The sequence below is a fragment of the Symphalangus syndactylus genome, chromosome 8 (assembly GCF_028878055.3).
Source record: "Symphalangus syndactylus isolate Jambi chromosome 8, NHGRI_mSymSyn1-v2.1_pri, whole genome shotgun sequence".
NCBI lineage: Eukaryota > Metazoa > Chordata > Mammalia > Primates > Hylobatidae > Symphalangus > Symphalangus syndactylus.
This window is the reverse complement of record NC_072430.2, coordinates 52,225,903-52,243,768: the sequence shown is the minus strand read 5'-3', so window position 1 is coordinate 52,243,768 and position 17,866 is coordinate 52,225,903. Positions and strand designations below refer to the sequence as shown.

The 17,866-nt window shown below is 50.4% G+C and overlaps 3 protein-coding genes across 5 annotated transcripts in view; 1 reads left to right on the top strand and 2 right to left on the bottom strand.

Moving 5' to 3' along the window:
* CHURC1 (churchill domain containing 1) overlaps positions 1 to 8,728 on the top strand; it is a 31,209-nt gene extending 22,481 nt beyond the window's left edge. Inside the window, exon 4 of the mRNA XM_063644511.1 lies at positions 6,113 to 8,728. Within this exon, the coding sequence (XP_063500581.1) occupies positions 6,113 to 6,226 (114 nt within the window). The 3' untranslated portion in view covers positions 6,227 to 8,728. The remainder of the gene's footprint in view (positions 1 to 6,112) is intronic.
* GPX2 (glutathione peroxidase 2) lies at positions 1,964 to 5,541 on the bottom strand. Its single transcript, XM_055289084.1, has 2 exons — positions 5,320 to 5,541; positions 1,964 to 2,644 (listed from the first exon to the last, which is right to left on the bottom strand). Exons 1-2 carry the CDS (start codon positions 5,539 to 5,541, stop codon positions 2,294 to 2,296), a joined length of 573 nt encoding a protein of 190 aa, XP_055145059.1. The 3' UTR covers positions 1,964 to 2,293.
* Positions 8,638 to 17,866, bottom strand: part of RAB15 (RAB15, member RAS oncogene family) — a 31,462-nt gene continuing 22,233 nt past the window's right edge. For 2 of the 3 annotated variants that reach the window (XM_055289083.2, XM_055289081.2), the window contains exons 2-7: positions 15,319 to 15,379; positions 14,410 to 14,470; positions 13,883 to 13,960; positions 13,111 to 13,200; positions 11,499 to 11,564; positions 8,638 to 11,343 (exon numbers count right to left, since the gene is read on the bottom strand). In XM_055289083.2, coding sequence (XP_055145058.1) covers positions 11,185 to 11,343; positions 11,499 to 11,564; positions 13,111 to 13,200; positions 13,883 to 13,960; positions 14,410 to 14,470; positions 15,319 to 15,365 — 501 coding nt within the window. In that variant the 5' untranslated portion in view covers positions 15,366 to 15,379 and the 3' untranslated portion in view covers positions 8,638 to 11,184. Of the gene's footprint in view, positions 11,344 to 11,498; positions 11,565 to 13,110; positions 13,201 to 13,882; positions 13,961 to 14,409; positions 14,471 to 15,318; positions 15,380 to 16,586; positions 16,729 to 17,866 lie in introns of those variants that run through there. The other variant, XM_055289082.2, reaches the window with a different exon arrangement.

Genomic DNA, 17,866 nt, shown 5'->3' with positions numbered 1-17,866 from the left:
TAGCATTTCCCCTCCCAAGTGAGGAGCCCTCATTCTAGCTTTATGGCCTTCTCTTGACTTTCTGCAGAATCACTTATACTGTAATTCCCATTCCTTTGGGAATCCCTAAATAATTCTTTGAACTTGGGCCTCAAGGGAAAGACCGAACACATTGTACTGGTGTCTCAGGCTCTAAGTTGCCTGTGGCATGTTTCCAACACCTGAGATAGCTGGCTCTGTTACTGGATGTAACAACAGGCTATAGTACTGTCAAGATGATGACTAGCATCCAAGAAGAATTCTCTATTTCGTCAGGAAAGCAATCGATTTGTCTGCAGTTATTGCTCTAAAATCGGTACATGGTCCTGCCCCATAATAATTCATACCCCAGCTGTTGGCTTTAAGAGCAGGAATCTGAAAGGCTTGAGGTTTCAAGGGTGAAGGTAAGGGTAGCCTTAAGTTAGCAGAAGGCCCGCAGAAAGGTTCCAGGGGATTCCCACTGTAATACTCAGGTTACCCTTTTGAAGTAAAGCACTGTTGTTGACAGGTTTAGTTGAAGGTCAGACAGTGGGGATCCTAAACATCTATTCCACATTCACTCTCATATGATGCAAGTGCTTAGAAAATGGTTAGAGTAAGCAGAACAATTAAAGGAAAAACATTTTCCCTTCAGCATTGGACTTCTCAAGCAGTGTGTCCAGTTTGGAAAACTGTTCCTTCAGGGCTTCAGTGAATAGAAGTGAAAATATTCCATCTAGTGGTCAAAGAAGGAAAGGTGAAATGAGAAGTTTCCAGGATGAGGTCTGTGAGGCAGTGGCCTCTCAGCAGGTATCTTTTCCAGCACATGATAGAACTTGACCTTGGCGGTGGTGGTATGTTTTGATTATGTCTGCACTGGATGAGGAATTGGGGACACCATCCTTGCAAGGCCTCTGAGCAAAACTGTCCACATGGTGAGGAATAATGATGTTGCAAATGGCAGATGATAAACAGCCTGACTCTGAAGGGAGGCCCTCTCCCATCCCCAACCCCTTCCTTCTTACGGAGGAAGAAATGAGTCCAGTCATTCCTGCCTCTATTTGTCTCGAGCCTGAATTTGTGAATATGTGATTTTGAGAAGAATGAGGGTGTAATGTGAACTTTATTTATTTTGAGATGGAGTCTCACTCTGTCGCCCAGGCTGGAGAGTAGTGGTGCCGCCATCTTGGCTCACTGCAGCCTCCACCTCCTGGGTTCAAACGAGTCTCCCACCTCAGCCTTCTGAGTAGCTGGGATTACAGGCATGCGCCACCACACCTGGCTAATTTTTTGTATTTTTAGTAGAGACAGGGTTTCATCACGTTGGCCAGGCTGGTCTCGAACTCCTGACCTCAAGGGATCCACCTGTCTCCGCCTCTCAAAGTGCTGGGATTACAGGCGTGAGCCACCACACCCAGGCCGTGAACTTTAAAAAGGAGGGAGAGTCAGTCTAGCAAAGGATCAAACACCCGAGATGTTTGATGAGCAGGAAAAAGATAAAGTGCTGTTTGTGTTCTCAGTAACTACACCCTCTATGCCCTTGCTATCGGTAAACATTAACTAAGCTGACTTCCCAGGAATTTCCCAAGGCACAAGTCAGATCTAGTTGGCCCGGTACCCACAGTGCTATTGATGTCTTCCTGACTGTAATCCTCCTAACAGCCTCCCAATATCCCCAACCAAAGGGCTCATTGTCTTTTCCTCCTCTACCTCCCATTATCACTTTCTCTTTTTCCCCAATTCTGAAGAAGAGCTGTAAAGGAATAATATAATTCACATTTCCCATAACTCCACCTGCCACTGCAGACCTTGGCGAGAGCTGGCTTTCCAGTCAGTAATTAGGGCATCCCTTGATCCATCAGATCCTCCCCTCCCAAAGCTTTTCGTTCTAGCAGTTCTTCTATCCCACCTGCAGTTTGTAGCTTCCCTCCGCCCTCTGTCAAAGAAGATACACACAGGCTGGCCGTTTCCACACCTGCCCTTTATTGGTCTCTTCTAGCAGGGTGGCTCCAGGCCCTTCACCCCTCTCAGACACCACCCATGAGGGTTTAGGAAGGTGCCATCATTCTGTGAAGGCCCAGAGCTTGCCCAAGTCTTGGAGCCCAAGTTGAATCACCAACCAGAGGGTTGGGAGAGGAAAAGGAAACAGGCAGAGGGGAAAGGCAAGGCTCTGCAGTGAAGGGGACTGATATCAAGGGAATGCTGAGGTCCAGCAGTGTCTCCTGAGGGCATGCTGCATCCTAAGGCTCCTCAGGACTGGATGGAGTAGGAGATCTGTGTGCTGAGCAGCTCACGTCTATATGGCAACTTTAAGGAGGCGCTTGATGTCAGGCTCAATGTTGATGGTTGGGAAGGTGCAGCTGTAGCGTCGGAAGGGCTCTCCTTCTGGCCCTATGAGGAACTTCTCAAAGTTCCAGGCCACATCTGAGCGGCGCACAGGGCTCCAAATGATGAGCTTGGGATCGGTCATGAGGGAAAATGGGTCATCGTAAGGGTAGGGGAGCTTGTCCTTCAGGTAGGCGAAGACAGGATGCTCGTTCTGCCCATTCACCTCACATTTTTGGACAAGGGTGAAGGTGGGCTGGTATCCACCCCCAGGACGGACATACTTGAGACTGTTCAGGATCTCCTCATTCTGACAGTTCTCCTAGGGGAGGAAAAAGACAAAGAGTGTGGACAAGGGACGGAGGAAGAGAAGGATCCACAACATGAAACTCTTTCACCCTCCTACACTCCCTCCCCAGGATCATTCTTTTTCACTGTGAAGGAGAGAGAGAGAGAGACAAAACAGACAAGGTGTCGCTCACTGCAGCCTTGAACTTCTGGGCTCAAGCGTTCCACCTGCCTCAGCCTCTTTAGTAGCTGAGACTACAGACACAGGCCACCATGCCCGGCTAATTTTTTTTTTTTTATAGAGATGGGGTCTCACTTTGTTGCCCATGCTTTGGCTACTCTTCACGATTTAGCACTTCTGAGCTGTTGCTTTTGTCTCCAGTCTACCCTGAGCAGTTCTTAAGGTTTTTGAAGCAGAAGAAAGAGAAAAGAGGCTTAGGTTATACTGCTTAGAACCTCCTCTTCAACTAACCTACCGACGTACCTACCCATAAATCTATACCTAGACACACACCCCTTCCCTTTCCTCTGCCCTGGTTTTGCCTCGCCTCCTTTCAATTGCACATGTGTTGAATATAGCCTTTGCCTCTGCCTACTCAGCTCCTTGAACTGAGGGTGAAATTGAGACCCAGAGGAATGGGATTTACAGCTTCTTGCTTTCTTCTTGCCTTGTCCTAGAACTGAAGTACAAATGGGAAGAAGCTTTGATGAAGGAAGACCCCCATCCAAGAACATCTAGTTTTCAGGTGCCATAACAGCAGAGCAAGTTCAAGGCAACAATGAATGTGTACTCTAAATGGAACTACTTAGTAACCAACAGGCGTGAACTAAATAGGATACAGGATTTAGGGTTCAGGAATAGGCCAGGGGGAGGGGGAGTTGAGGAAATAAGTGCTTGATGGCTAAAGGTTGTGAGTATGTAATTATCATTCTTTTCACGAGTAGGCTGCTACCCAAAGACTGCAACACCTCCTATCCACTCACTGCTCTCAGCTACGCATGCTTTGGCTCAAAACCTGGTCCCTGCCTTTCCTTCCCCACTGCCATCCCTGTTCTATTCCCTCTCAGCATCACCATTCATGACAATCCAAAAGGCCCGTGGGAACCCTTCTTTTCCACCTCTGCCTTTCCAATTTAAGAGACAGATATCTTCCTCTGGGAGAAAGTTCCTGCTTCTGACCTGTGAGAACTAACTAGTTCAGTCAGTTCCAGGCCATCATGACATCATGAGCCCAGAGCTGGTCTCTAGTGGACTTCTCTGTTTTTGTTTCTGTTTTTTTTCCTGAGACGGGGCCTCACTCTGTCACCTAGGCTGGGGTGCAGTGGCACAGTCATAGCTCACTGCAGCCTCGACTTCCCAGGCCGAAGCGATCCTCCCACTTCAGCCTCCCAAGTAGCTGAGACTACAGGCACATGCCACCACGCCTGGCTAATTTTTGCAATTTTTGTAGAGGCAAGGTTTCACCATGTTTCTCAGGCTAATCTTGAACTCCTGAGCTCAAGCAATCTGCCCACCGTAGCCTGCCAAAGCGCTGGGATTATAGGTGTGAGCCACTGCACCCTGGCAGATTTCTATTTCTTAATACAAATGGCTGGCTGGCTCCCGGTAGGTTATAGACTCCCTCCAGCAACTTGCTAGGCTGAAGTGATGGTGTGAGGCTGGAGGTACTTCTGGGGCTGGAAGGACATCTCGAAAGAGGGTTTGCTACTTCTGTCTCTCCTGCTCTAGAAAAGGCCAGACAGAAAACTTAAGGAAGAACAGTGAGAGCAGTGAACAGTTTGGGCTCAGGTTTGTCACAGCCAGTGATGCTTCAGCCTTCCTGCTTTCCTCTCTTCCTCACCTTCATACCACTGTGAATTGAACTAAGGGGATTATAATGAGAGGGTTCACTTGGGTTCATTCTCCCTGCTTGTACGTTAAAATCATAGGTGGAAATAGAAGAATCCCTAAAAAAGAACTCGAGGTGTGTGGGCTGAAGATCTGTAACAACTTGACTCATTAATCAGAAATAGGTGCATGTAATGCCCAGAGGCACGTGCCTTTTGAAAACCTTTCTCTTTCCTGCTTATTCTCTTTCCACTTGGCTAATTTAAACCAACAAAAATCATCCTCAATCTAAATAATCAGTTTGCTTGCATTTGCATAGTACTTTATATTTTTCAAGTTACTTTTATATATCCTATCCCCTAAACATCATAATAATCCCATGAGCTAAGTGGTATTATCCCCAATTTACAGATGAGGAAACTAAACCGAAAAATGAAGCGCCCTTTCCGAGGGCACAGAGCCATTAAATAGCAAAACCAAGTCCAGCTAGAGCTAAGGTCTCTTGAGTCTGTCTAATTCTTGTTTGATTCCTGGTTTCTATTTTCTCCACTCATTTATTCCACAAATATTTAATGAGTGCTTTCTGTGCCCTAGGCACTGAGGACACAGTGGAGAGAAACACAGACCTGGAACCAGCCCTCATGGAGTAATATAGTAGAAAGACAGTAAACTATAAAAATCACACAGCCTCAGTGTTTAATCTTAAAAAATATATACCTTCTCTTGGTATGTCACATGCACCTAAAGACCTAGCTTAACAAAACATACCCCATTATTCCAGACACTCCAGAACACGGTCATTCAGCCTCTCCTTTTATCCCACCTTTGGTGCATTACACCAACCCAACACCTTTGGTGCATTACAAGGAGGGACCCCTCACCTGATGTCCAAATTGGTTGCAGGGGAAGCCAAGGACCACCAGGCGCCTGGGAAAGCGGCATTGCAGCTCGTTGAGCTGGGTGAAGTCCCGGGTGGTTGTGCCTCAGAGCGAAGCCACATTCTCAATCAGCACGGCCCTGCCCCGGAACGTATTGAAATCTACCTTCTCCCCATCCAGGCTGATTGCACTGAGGTCATAGAAGGACTTGGCAATGAAAGCCATGGTGAAGCGCAGAGTGAGCCCCGCAGAGAGGCCTGAGCCCACTTATGAGCCTATTCGAGGGGTGGGGAGGAAGGAGGAGCCAGGAAGGAGGACAGAAAGGATCTAACAACGGAGCTTTGAGCATCCCCAGGATGACTTAGCAAAAACAGGCCCCCACCTGTAAGTGCTGTTTGAACAAGGAGGTTGCTCCTCCTATTAACAGACTGAACAAAGCCGCCTCCCGCCCCACCCTGCTGCAACCTGGGAAGGGCCAATTTGATATCTATGAGCAGAGGTAAATAATTCACTGCTTACAGGAAACCAGAGCCCTAAAGGTCGAATGGAGAGGAAAAAAAGGGAGGGAGGGACGCAGGATTGACTCCTACTTGCCCCATCAAATTGTTCTCACTTGACACAGACATTTATTGAATGCCTGCTGAGTGTCAATCTCTGAATTGTACAGTGAGAGGGCAGGGTCTGTGGAGATCTGAAAGATGAAGAAGAGAATTGAGCCTCCTGTCCACAGGACTTAGATGACAACTGAAATATACGTATTCCTGTTCACGTTCTTCTCTTTGTTGCTTTCCACCAGGACAAAATCAAAGGGACCCTTAGGAGCAGAGTGTGTCATTTTCTAGGGGAAAAAAATAGTTTTCAGTGCCTCAGCTCTTGCCAGGCTGAAGAGACAAAGTTGTGTTTATCTTGAAAAGTCTTTCAGTGCGTGGTGCCACTTGTCCTGGAGAACACACCAGCCGCTGCCCCTGCATTGTACCATCTCCTATATTATATCCCCCACCTCCACCTCATCCCCCAGCCCCCAAGTCATGAGGCTCAGTCGTTGCTGGGAGAATGGTGAAGAGGAGTCACAGAACAGGTGGGCAAACTTAGTGGATGAACTGCGCCTACCTCCCTCTCAGAGAGAGATTTGGTCCCCAAGACTTTTCAGAGCGGGTTTGTGCTGGTCACCTTCCCATAGAAGGAAGTGTGGAGGAAGTTGAAGCTGCTGTGGTTCCAGACGCAGGCAGGCCACCTCTGATACTTTCAACAAGAGCCATGCAGTGCATCGCAGGACGTCTGCTAAGGGCCATCTCAGAGGCCCACCCCTGGAAGCCACAGAAATTGAAAAGACCCTAAGCCACTTCTTCCAAGCACCCGCCAACTCAACAAGTTACTCTTTTAAAAATGCCTTGATTTCTTCATCAGTAAAACTAGTAATGGGGCTTGACCTAGCTTTGGGATTTTAGAGTGAAATTTCAATAACAAAGCAAATGTTTACTAGGATGTTTTCACAGGGGGCACATCCATTGGGAACTGTCTTCTTAGAACAAAGAATAAGCAAGTCTGGGGAGCAGCTGGTCTTGAGAATCTGATTTGTTGAGATAAGATGAAGGAATTATTGCCAGTGAGCGCCAAGCTGCCTTGCAGCTTTTCCATGGCTGTTCAAGTACACAGGGACCATGTGTCTGAGCTGGCTGCTCCCTAAAAACAAGTTTCCATTACCTAAGTGGGCAAAAGGAGTGACAGGAAGTGTAGAGGGAAGTGTGTCCCCTGCTGAAGCTGGGTGGAGTTCCTAGAAGCAACCAATAAGAAAGAGTCCCCACCAAGCCACTGAGGCACAAGGACTTGGCACTGATAGTGGGCAAAACTGTAACTTGCCAGATTTGTGTGCATACCTAGAGCTTCCCCCAGTACTCTCTGGGCCTCCGGAGACACCTCTTATTCTCTGCTCTTTTGCAAGCCTTCAAGAAAGCCATAGAAGTTCCCGAGATGAGGAGTGCGGGGGTTCCCTCTTCCTTAGGTACATGCCATCCCTTTTCTCCTGGTGTGACCTTGGACCCTTCAGACTCTCCCAGGGTTCTCACCTTTCCTAATGGAATATACTTGGTGAGGCTGTCCTAAAATATCTCTGTCTCCAAATTTACCTCAAACTGGCCTCGCTTTCCAAAAGCTTACAACTTAAAGCATACACTAAGCAGCGTGTAATTCTCATGGCTTTCTGCGGGACAGTGCTTACTCTGGACACAGCACTGGCTTAGGCAGAAAGCCTAGGTTGGTGGTTCTTAATTCTGACTGCAAATGATAATTGTTTGTAGGGATTTTTCTAGAGATGTCAAAGCTTTGCCTTCCAGTGATTCCAATTCAGTGGTTTCCAACCACAATTCTGCCACTGTTACTTGGGACCCTTAGGCAAATCTTTAAGCTCTTTTTATTGAGACAGGGTCTCTCTGTCACCCAGGCTGGAGTGCAATGGTGCAACTGCAGCCTTGACCTTCTGGGCTCAAGTGATCCACTGGCCTCGGCCTCACAAGCCACCATACTCAGCTAATTTTTTCTAGAGACAGTGTCTCACTATGTTGCCCAGGCTGGTCCCAAACTCTTGGGCTCAAGCAATCCTCCTGCCTCAGCCTCCCAGAGTTGGCATTACAGGCATGAGCCACTGCACCGGGCCAAATCTTTAAGTTCTCTGAGCATCTGTTTCCTTGCCTGTGGGACATGGATAGATAACCACCCTCCCCATCTCACACGGTGATGGTTAGGGTCAGAAGAGTTTATCTATCACTAGTGCCCGGTAAAGTGTAGTGAAGATCTTAAGACTACCGTTGTCCTGCATTGTCCTACTCCTTTCTTCATTCAGTCCTTATCCCCAATATTCTCCATCTCCATCAATTCCATATCCCAAAGTATGAAATAGTTGTAGTCCTGAGATCCCAGTCTGCCTCTGCTCCCCCGAGGTATCCAATCACAAATCTGAAAGATTATCCAGTCCCACCTCATGCCTTCAGGAAGACCCATTCCTGACCCACACAAACAGATGAGACTCATCTTGGCTTTAAAACCTGCTCATAGATGTTCAGCATCCTCTCGATAACTGTGTTTCATCTTATTTCTGCAGCGCCAGCCCAATGCAGGGCAATGGGGCTTTGCTTTGGGCCTCCCTGCAGGTGGCACTAGGGAAGGTAGAGAAGAGGACAATGTTTGCCTCTTCCGTGATCACTCTACTGCTGTTGCCTTTGCTTCTGGAGCCGCTTCTACCAGCACTGCCTCTCTCCCTCCCACATCACTGCCAGGGTCCGAGTGAGACCTACCCCCAAGGACTCATCCAGGCAGCCACACCGGTGGTTTGAAATAATCTTTATTTTGTAAACATCTGTGTTTAAAATAGATGAACCCTGCTCACAATTCATATATGGACCCGAGACATAGTACACGAAGTTCACCCGTCACAGGGAGATAGTGGGGGCTCAGGAGCAGGTGGCGTGCCTGGGGCTGGATGGAGTCTCAAGACAGCAGGTGCAGAGGTGGTGACGAGTAAACAGGCCAGCAGAGCCTGCTTAACAGTCTGGGCCTCAAGACATGCCCCAGGCCACCAGAGGTTTAGGGTGAGTGTAGCTGCACCCTAAAATCCCAATTCTCCGTCTGCTCCCATACCTTTTCCCAGTCATGGCCCTTGTGGATAGGGCCTATCAGTCTATAGAATCCCGATTCCGTGTTTTCCCTTCCAGAACCCCTAGGATACAGTACAAATATAGTCCTTCTTTCCTGAGGGGGCTAGGAGAGAAAGACAATGAATGGCACCCTGCCTGATCTTCAGGGAAAGCTGAAATACTGGTCCACAGATTGGAGCCACTGCCCAATATAACTTCGCAAGTCCCTGGCTGAAGACAGACTTGAGGGCTGGCATCACCTACCTCCCTAGCCCCAGTGTGATGTGGCATAGGTCTTGATACCCAAGGAGTCCCATCTTCAAGAAAGCAACTCCAGCCTAGTCACAGCTTCATCCTAGAGTCAGCTCTCTCTGTTTCTCATTAGCCAGTGATTTATAACTTCCTGCTTTCCTTTGCTTTCTACCATCTAAGCTATACCCTGTCCCTAAGTCCTGAGCCACCCTCTCCTGCTGTTTCCTGGTTTGGTAAGTCAGGAGGAAAGGTTTGGTGGTTCTTTCCCCACCTCTTTTTGGAGGAGTAAGGAAGTGAGGTTCTTATCCTTCACATATGAGTGCCCTGGATTTTGGTCCTTAGTTGATGAATACTCAACACCCAGTTCTTTGTTTTGGCTACAGCCATGCAATGCAGCTAATGTGTGGCTTAAGAACGACCCTCTTCCTAGGCCTCGCCCACCTTGGGAAGGTGGGCAGGAACCCCAGTAGAACTGGTAAATTACTTGTTCCATCTTTAAAGGGCCTCCTACAAGCTACTCTTGGGCCATATGGGGTTAAAGAAACTTCCTGAACATAGCACTCTGGAGGAGGGAGTCCTCTTCCCTCCACCTGTAGCCACAGTGTGGTTGGCAAACCCTCAAGCCTATCAGGAGCTAGAGGGCAAGATGAGCGCTTTGTCTTAAAGGCTGAAGAAAACAGCACCAAGCCTTTCTACCCAGGGCCTTCCTTCTTTCTTCCCATGAAGGCTTTGCCCTTCTCCCATAAACTTTGGGTCCCAGGAGAACCTTGGTTGCTGAAGGCTAGGCTCAGTCCTCCGCCTGGGAGTCTGAGGAAATGCTCTTCTTACCTAAGAAATGGAAGATGGGGCCCAGGAGGCCCTGCTGTTGCTACATTCCCCTCTGCCGTGCAAACTGCTGTCCCTGGCCAGCTCTCCCTTGCTCTTAACCTGATACATAGGAGCTAGTCCTTCATTTCCAAATGCTCCCCTTTCTGGAGTGCATGGTTGGCCTGACAGTGTCACTGACCCCGGGGCTCTCCTTGCCCCTGGAGTACCCACAGGCCTTGGTCCATATCTTTAAATTCGGGAGCCAGGTGGAGAGAAATTGAGTTCATGCTGCATGGGAGGTAGAGAATGGAGGTGACTTTTTATCCCCGCCACCCCTCATTTTGTTTCCTTCTCTGAAGCACCTGCCTCTGAGCTCAGTTCCCCAAAGAGGCAGGCGGGCAGCCAAGCGAGAGCAAAGCTCTGGTAGGGGAATGGGTAGAGGTAAGGCGGCCCCAGGCTCGAGGACTCCCCGGTTGCCGTTTCCCTCCTACCTCAATGCTCCACTTTCGCAGGTCACTGGAGGGGGGGCAGGCCCATGGTACACGAGGGACAGTGGGGAGGGGAAGAGGAAGAAGCACCCTGTAGCCTTTGGCCCACCCACGAGGCAAGGTGGAGGGTTCTTCCTGGATCCAAGGATGGAACCTCCCCACGAGCCTGGGTCCATCCCCTCGGACAGTTAGGAATGAAGGAAAGAGCGAGCTGTGGCAGCTGCCACACAGCAGGACACACGGGGGAGGGGGTTTGAGGAGCTTTGATACTAAACGCACTGGAGGGGAGGGGTCAGAGAAAGAGAAGTGGGGGAAGAGAGAAAAAGCAGAGAGGAGACAAGATGCACGGAGAAAGGAGGAGTTGAAAGTGGCCTGGACTCCAGCCCCGGCTGTTGTTTGGCGGGTGCGGGATGGTGAGACAGTGCTTGCGGCACATCATGAGGGTCGTAGCAGGCCTGTGGCTGGGGAAACAGGCTGAAGAAGACCACTCCAGGGTGGACGGGCTGGGGGCAGGGGCTGCTTGAGATGACAGCAGAGCCGCTCTCAGGGCCAGGCAGGGGGAGTAGTGGCTACTGATACTCAATAGGGTCATCACACAAGAGGACAGCAGCAGGGCAAAGCCCCGGCTCCCCTGTCTGCCCACGGGCCTCCTGAGGGAAGAGGGGTGTTGTGTGGGGTGCCCCACACAGGACTCAGCACCAGCAGGTTTTCGAAGAGTTCGCTGGGCCCTCGGGTTTGCCCTCCTCCTCCTCCAGCTCTGCCAATGCCAACTCGTTGCTGGCACGCGCCCGGAGGCCTTCCAGCTCCTTCCTATGGGCCTGCAGCACCAGCTCCGTCAGACGCGTGAATGACTGGAAACCAAAGGGCACAGATTAGTCCAGCGTCTCCTCCTCTCCCCTGGCAACCCTGCAGCGGCCCAAGGGATGAGGTCCATTTTATGGCTCCTCCTCCCGCCTCTGCTGGACTCAGCCCGAGAGAGCCGGCGCCTGGTCGCCAGGGCTCTCACCTCTTTAATGTTGAGGTTGGTGCAGGCACTTGTTTCATAGAAGTCCATGCCATACTCCTTCGCCAGCTGCAAGAGAAGGACATTTCTGAAAGAGAGTCAGTAAGGCAGGGGAGGGGCCCACACAACCAGGCACAGGCTTCTGCCACTGCAGTAGATAATTTCTCAGATGGGACTGGGAGCTCCAAGAGAGGGTAGCAGAGAATGGGGGAAGATCCTCCACAAATATGCCTCTCCAATCTTCCAGCTGCCACCCCACGCCCCCCAACACACAATCATATATTAGGAGATAAAGACACCATCCACTGTGGCAGTGTGGCATCCTCATAAAAAACATGGGCTCTGGAGTCCCACAGTCCCAGACCCGAATAGCAGCACTGCCACTGATGGCTAGCTGTGCAACCTTGGACAAGTTGTTCATTCTCTGTAAGCCCCAGCTTTATCTTCTGTTAAAGGAGGTTGAGAGTGTCTCCCATCCACGGTTGTGGGATGATTAAATGGGGTCGTGCACTTAAAAGTGCTTGCCTTAGCACAGTGCCACACATACAGCGCTCAATAAATACTATGCTAGTAGGCTTTGCCTCTACTTTCAAATTGGTCAATGACCATGTCTTATATTTTATACCAAACAATCAATTTCATTTTAAGTACTAATGGAATGCTATTGACTGAGAAGGGAGAGGAAAACTCTTGAGGTCCATGGACTGGGTGGATAACTTGTCTCAGAAATACCAATCTTGGCTGGGCGCGGTGGCTCATGCCTGTAATCCCAGCACTTTGGGAGACTGAGGCAGGTGGATCACCTGAGGTTAGGAGTTCGAGACTGGCCTGGCCAATATGGCAAAACCCCATCTCTACTAAAAATACAAAAAAATTAGCCAGGCGTGGTGGCATGCACCTGTAATCTCAGCTACTTGGGAGGCTGAGGCAGAAGAATTGCTTCAACTCAGGAGGCAGAGGTTGCAGTGAGCTGAGATGGTGCCACTGCACTCTAGCCTGGGTGAGAGAGCGAGACTCCATTTCAAAAAAAAAAAGAAAGAAAGAAAAAAAGACCAATATTTCTTTCTGCTCTCTGGGAGGATGGTCTCCCTGCATGCTTGGACATTCCCTCAGTGCCATCCTCCTACCCTTTCTGCCCCCATGGCTTCTCCAACTGTGGCTCTTTGTCTCCTCATTTGCCTCCCTGGCTCTTTCCTGGGTAAGAAGGACAGGAGTGGGGGAGTGTCAGGTGGGATGAGAGATCATTTCTTGACCGCAACATGGCAGCTAGGCCTGGATGCTGTCAGAGAAGAAGTTGACAACTTGAAGTCCTTCATTACTGACACAGGGATGATCTCTTAAGCAGAGGGCAATCCTGCATTTGGGGACCTAGACTTGGGAGAGTTGCTGCCCATGACGTCTTTGTTTCTGGATGGACCCCGAATCTCTGGGCTTCTGTCCTAAAACCCAGACAACAAGCCTTCCGAGGATGGCCACTCCCCCAGGACCTTGGGGTGCTGGGGACGCGTGGGAGGACCTGCTGCTGGGGAACACACTCTCGGGTCCCCGTGCTCAGGACTGGCCGTGGAGGCCCAGCAGAGGACCTGGGGTGGACTTGCCTTTTCCCTCCACTTACCTGCTGCCCTTGCTCTCTTCCCACCTGCCGTTTCTGCTCCTCATCAGCCTTATTCCCAATAAGGATCTTCTGGACGCCTTCTGGTGCGTACTAGGGACAAAGGATGGGCAGAACAGCCAGTGAGTGCTGCCTGCACCCCCAATTTTCCCTACAGAGTCTGCACTGCCTCCAGCCCACCACCAATTCCAGAGCCCTAGGGACAGGGTGGGCTGACTGGATGCAGGTGCCAGGCTCCCCCAAGTGCCACGGCTGACCTCAAGGGTATCATGGGGACAGCTCAGGGTAGAAGACACTCTGGCTAAGACTGGTGCTTCCTTGGGTTAGACCACTGGTATCAGAGCTGGAAAGGACATTGGATGTAAGTCCAGCCCTCATTCTACAGGAACTGGGGACCCAGAGGATTCAAACGGCTTCCCAAGGCTCCACAGCTATTGTGCAGAGCCAGGACTAGATCCCAATCTTGCAACTCCACCTGGTCCCAAGATTTCAGGGAAGAAGCTGCTCACAGGGAAGACTTGGAACTAATTCATTTCCAGGGAAGACACAGCCATGGAGGCCTGGCAGGGTATGGAGAGTGAGGGCATGGCAGCTTCAGTTTCTTCCCCCTGTCTTACTCACCCAGAGGTCTTCATCCAGGGCTGTGGAAGGCAAAGCTTCCTGGAAGCATTTGCTCGCCCACCCTGAGAGCTCCGGCCTTCCCATCTGGCCCTCGCCTTGCCTTCCCCGGTGAGGCACCCTCTCCGCACCCTGGCAGTGAGGTGGCATCTCCTACCTCATCCACGTCACTGACCCACTTCATGATGTGCTGGTAAGAGCGCTCGCTGCTAATGTCGTAGACCAAAAATATCCCCTGAGAGACAGAGAAATAGAGAGATGTGATATGCACAGAGAGAGTGCAGTCATGGGGCCAGAAGGGGCCGTGGAAACTTAAAGGTTGGGTCCCACTCTCCCATTCTCCCTGCTCAGCATCCAGAAATATCTCCTCTCAGACCCCACCACTGCTGCCTCCCAGGCCCATCACAGAACTTTCTACAGCAGGAAGGCACCACATGCTTTGTCCTGGATCTTTGACCCAGGATGGAGGGTGGAAGTCAGGGGTGAGGGCAGGGGCCTGCCTGCAGTGAGTGAGCCATGAACAATGGATGGAAAAACGATCAGTGAACAGCTGAAAGATGCCCTGTGCTCCTCCAAGCAGGCGAACTGTGTTTAGCGGATCCGTGGCACAGACATCTCAAATACCCAGAGCTGGGAGTGTGGGTGGCAGCTTCCCACTTTGAAACCCCCAACGTGGTGGCTTACCTGGGCCCGCCGATAGTACTGCTTTGTGATGGTCTGGTATCTCTCCTGCCCTGCGGTGTCCCTGCAGGAGAAAGCCAGTCCCTCAGAGGAGCAGGGACCATGGGAACAGATGGGGAGGGGAAGAGCAGAGCTGTCCCCTTGTAGGAAAAACTGGGGAGCTGCAGGGTGAAAAACCAGGGGTGCTTGGATCCCCACGGGGATCTACAGTCAGAGGCCTGGTCATCTGTGCTGGAGGCTGACCAGGCCTGCAGGGCCTTGGCCCCTCCTGCCAACTGCCCTCCTGGCAGACACCAGAAGCCACAGCCAGAACAGGCCTTGGACAGCTCTCTGGAATATGGCCGCTGTGGCCAGATTTGGTTTGATGGGAGTTGGCAGGGGATGCTGCTACACCCCTAGTCCCTATGGGACCTCTGAAGGCAGTGCCCATACTGCTGTGGAATTGAGAGGGAGCTCTAAACCCTGGCAAAGGCAGTGCTTCCAAGACCTCAGGCAGAGAGCCACAGCAGCACCCTCTGCTACTGTGGAAACTGCACCGTGCTATCCTGAGGAACTCTCTTGGGGTCTCACCCTAAATGATGGGGGGTGTAGCCTCCTTCCTTCCAATCTTAACACAGTGTGGCACAGCCCAAGGGCAAAGCCTAATCCTGAGACAAATTCACAACGGTTAGTGTGCCAGTTCCTTCTAATTCCTGCCCTTTGGTGCTTGTAGTCAATCCTATAAAGTTTCTTAGAGGCTGGAGATTAAGGCTCATAGGAAGAGATGGGCTTCTGAGACTTCGCTTCTGTCCATCATAGAGGTGGCCAGTTATCCCAGGTGAAGCCTAGGAATTCTACACATGGCAGGGGCAGCTAAGGAGCAGCCAGAGGTCCTCTCCTCCTACATTTGCCTCCTCCTCCTCCCCAACTCACCAAATCTGTATCCGCACTTTGATGCCATCTACCTCTATGGTCTTCATCTTAAAGTCAACACCTGGAGAAAGGAAGAAAGCAAGAAAGTTAGAAAGGGTACTCATGAGAAATGAACAGGAAAGGGCCAAGCAATCACACTTGAAAGGTTTCCTTTCAGTTTAATTTGGCAAAGGGATGAAGTAATGTAAAGGCCTTCTTTAAGCAGAAACTGACCTTAAGGAAGTATCTGAAGCTTTGAAAGGGGCTTTCCTTCCTCCCTGAGCTGAAAGTTGCCAAAAGTAAAGGGCCTGGGGGACCCAGGTGGAGGAAGAGTGAATCTGGGGAAATCTACTTCATCACTGCCTTACTCAACAGACTTAAAACATGTCTCGTTCTAGTCATGTGTGAAGTCTTCCTATTTATACTTCTGGAGAGAACGCTGTGTTTATCCTTCCTGAAATTCTATCTCTAGGAATAGCAACCCGCATTATTTGCCTGCTTTCTTCCCTCTCTTTCTCTGCCTTGTTAATAACCAGAAGGGGTCATAGTGCCTGACCGTGGAGAGAGAGGAGGGCTCTTCCAACCCATGATTGTACCTGAAGCCTCAGCACCCAGCCAAGGCCCACCAAAAAGAAGGCCTCATGCGTCTTGGTTGCTGACTCACCCATTCACCATAGGATGCACTGTGGTTGACTAGAAGGAACATGGGCTTTGGCGTCAGGCGTGAGCTTATCCTCACTCTGGCCACCCATAGCTCATTGCTATAACATCAGGCACCTTGCTTCACTGAGCCTCCATTTCTGCCTCAGTAAATGTCTTCATCAGGGACATTACCAATATCTCAGAGGGTTGCTGAGGGGGCCGGATGAGATACAGCACCTGGCCCAATTGACTGCAGCTGTCATGAGCTAGTGCTGGGCCGGGTACATGCGGGTGCTTATGAGTGACTGTCATAGGACCAGATGAAGAGGCAGTGGCATGGCATGTCACTGCGGGAGGGAAAGGAAGCACAGAGTTCCCACGCTTCTTCATCCAAGGGCTGGAGGAGCTAAGCTGCCACGACACAAGAAACACAAGGGATTTGGCAAACATGTCCAGGGCAGAAACACATTGGAGAAATCTGCAGCAAGAGAAGTCAGCATCACCAGCAGCAGCCAGCTTGACTCTGAGTGACAACAGAGAGATGAGGGAGGTTGTTTTGCTGACCATGCCTCTCCCCAACCCTAACTATACCGAGGCATTATGCCCAGGGATTCAAGAGCTACGTCTGGTGGGTTAATTAAGCTTACGTCTTTGTGTACTCCCTGGAGCAAGGTCAGGAGTGGGCATGATCAGCCATGGTTTTCAGATGGGAACATGGTAGAGTTCTGAACCGTCTGCCACCAGCTGCACTGCCTGGCCCACGAGGCCTGAAGGTGCCAGCATCCCCATCACCACTGCCACTCCACCTCCGCATCAGTTATTTGCCAAATGGGAGACATCTTCCCTTATCCGTGCTGTCCCCAGCTTTCTACAAAGGCAAACAAATTAAATTCTGTCTCTTCCTTCCCACCATCAAGACCAATCATCATTTAATTACAAGGGAAAAAAGATGCAGAACGGGCAACCTGAACTAAATCGATTTGGTCAGACGTGAATCATTTTTCGCCTGCCCAAGCTGATTCATATCCATTGAGCTGTACTTTTCCAAATGGGCAATGCCTAGCAGCCATTCTTCCATGTGTGCAGAGAAAGAGTGAAGAGGAGGAGGGAAGAAGGAAGGGAAGAAGGAGAGAGGCATCAGGCCTTGGGAAGCAGGAGTATGCTTATTGCTGCCTGGATCAATGGTTATGAGGCACCTGTTTCTCCCCAGTACCTGGCATAGAAGGGAATCAAGACATTCTTGTTTCATTGTACAGCACCTTCTCCCAAGAAGAACGAGAAATTTTCTCCAATTTGTAATATACCTAGTTTATCCTCACACTAGCCTAGCAAACCTGGCCAAGGACAGTGCCTTGTGCAAAGCCATCACAAGGGGGACAGGAAGAGAGAAGGTTTTATTTCCTTTATCCCACAAACGTTTATGGGAACTTCCTATGTGCCCTGCACAGTGCTCAGTGCAGACAGAGCAGTGAAAAAGACACAGCCCCTGCCCTCAGAGAGCCTAGTGGAAAGGAAACAAGGGCTCAGAGAGGTCAACTGCTAGCCAGGGTCAGCACAGCACGTGCAGAGATTCCAACACAGGTCCATCTATGCCAGAACCTACACTGCCCCTTGTGCTGGTTTTTAGGGGAGTGAGAGGAGAGTCGTGTAGTTGGCTAGGCATGGAAGCCCTAACTCTGCTTAGTTTCCTGTTTGCCTGTGGGTGCTTGAGAAGGACTTTGCTAGGAGAGGAACTTCCAATATTAAGGTGAATTTTTCCCTGTGAGAGAAGAGGGGATGGAGGGAGAGGTGAAAGCAGGCAACTGTTTCCAGAGACAGAACTGACAAGGAGACAGCATAGTCCACCGGAAGTGAGGCTGGGCAGTGACTCCTTCTCACCTCCTCCCTCACTTCTTAGCTATGTGGCGGGGGACCAAGGCTGGGGAAT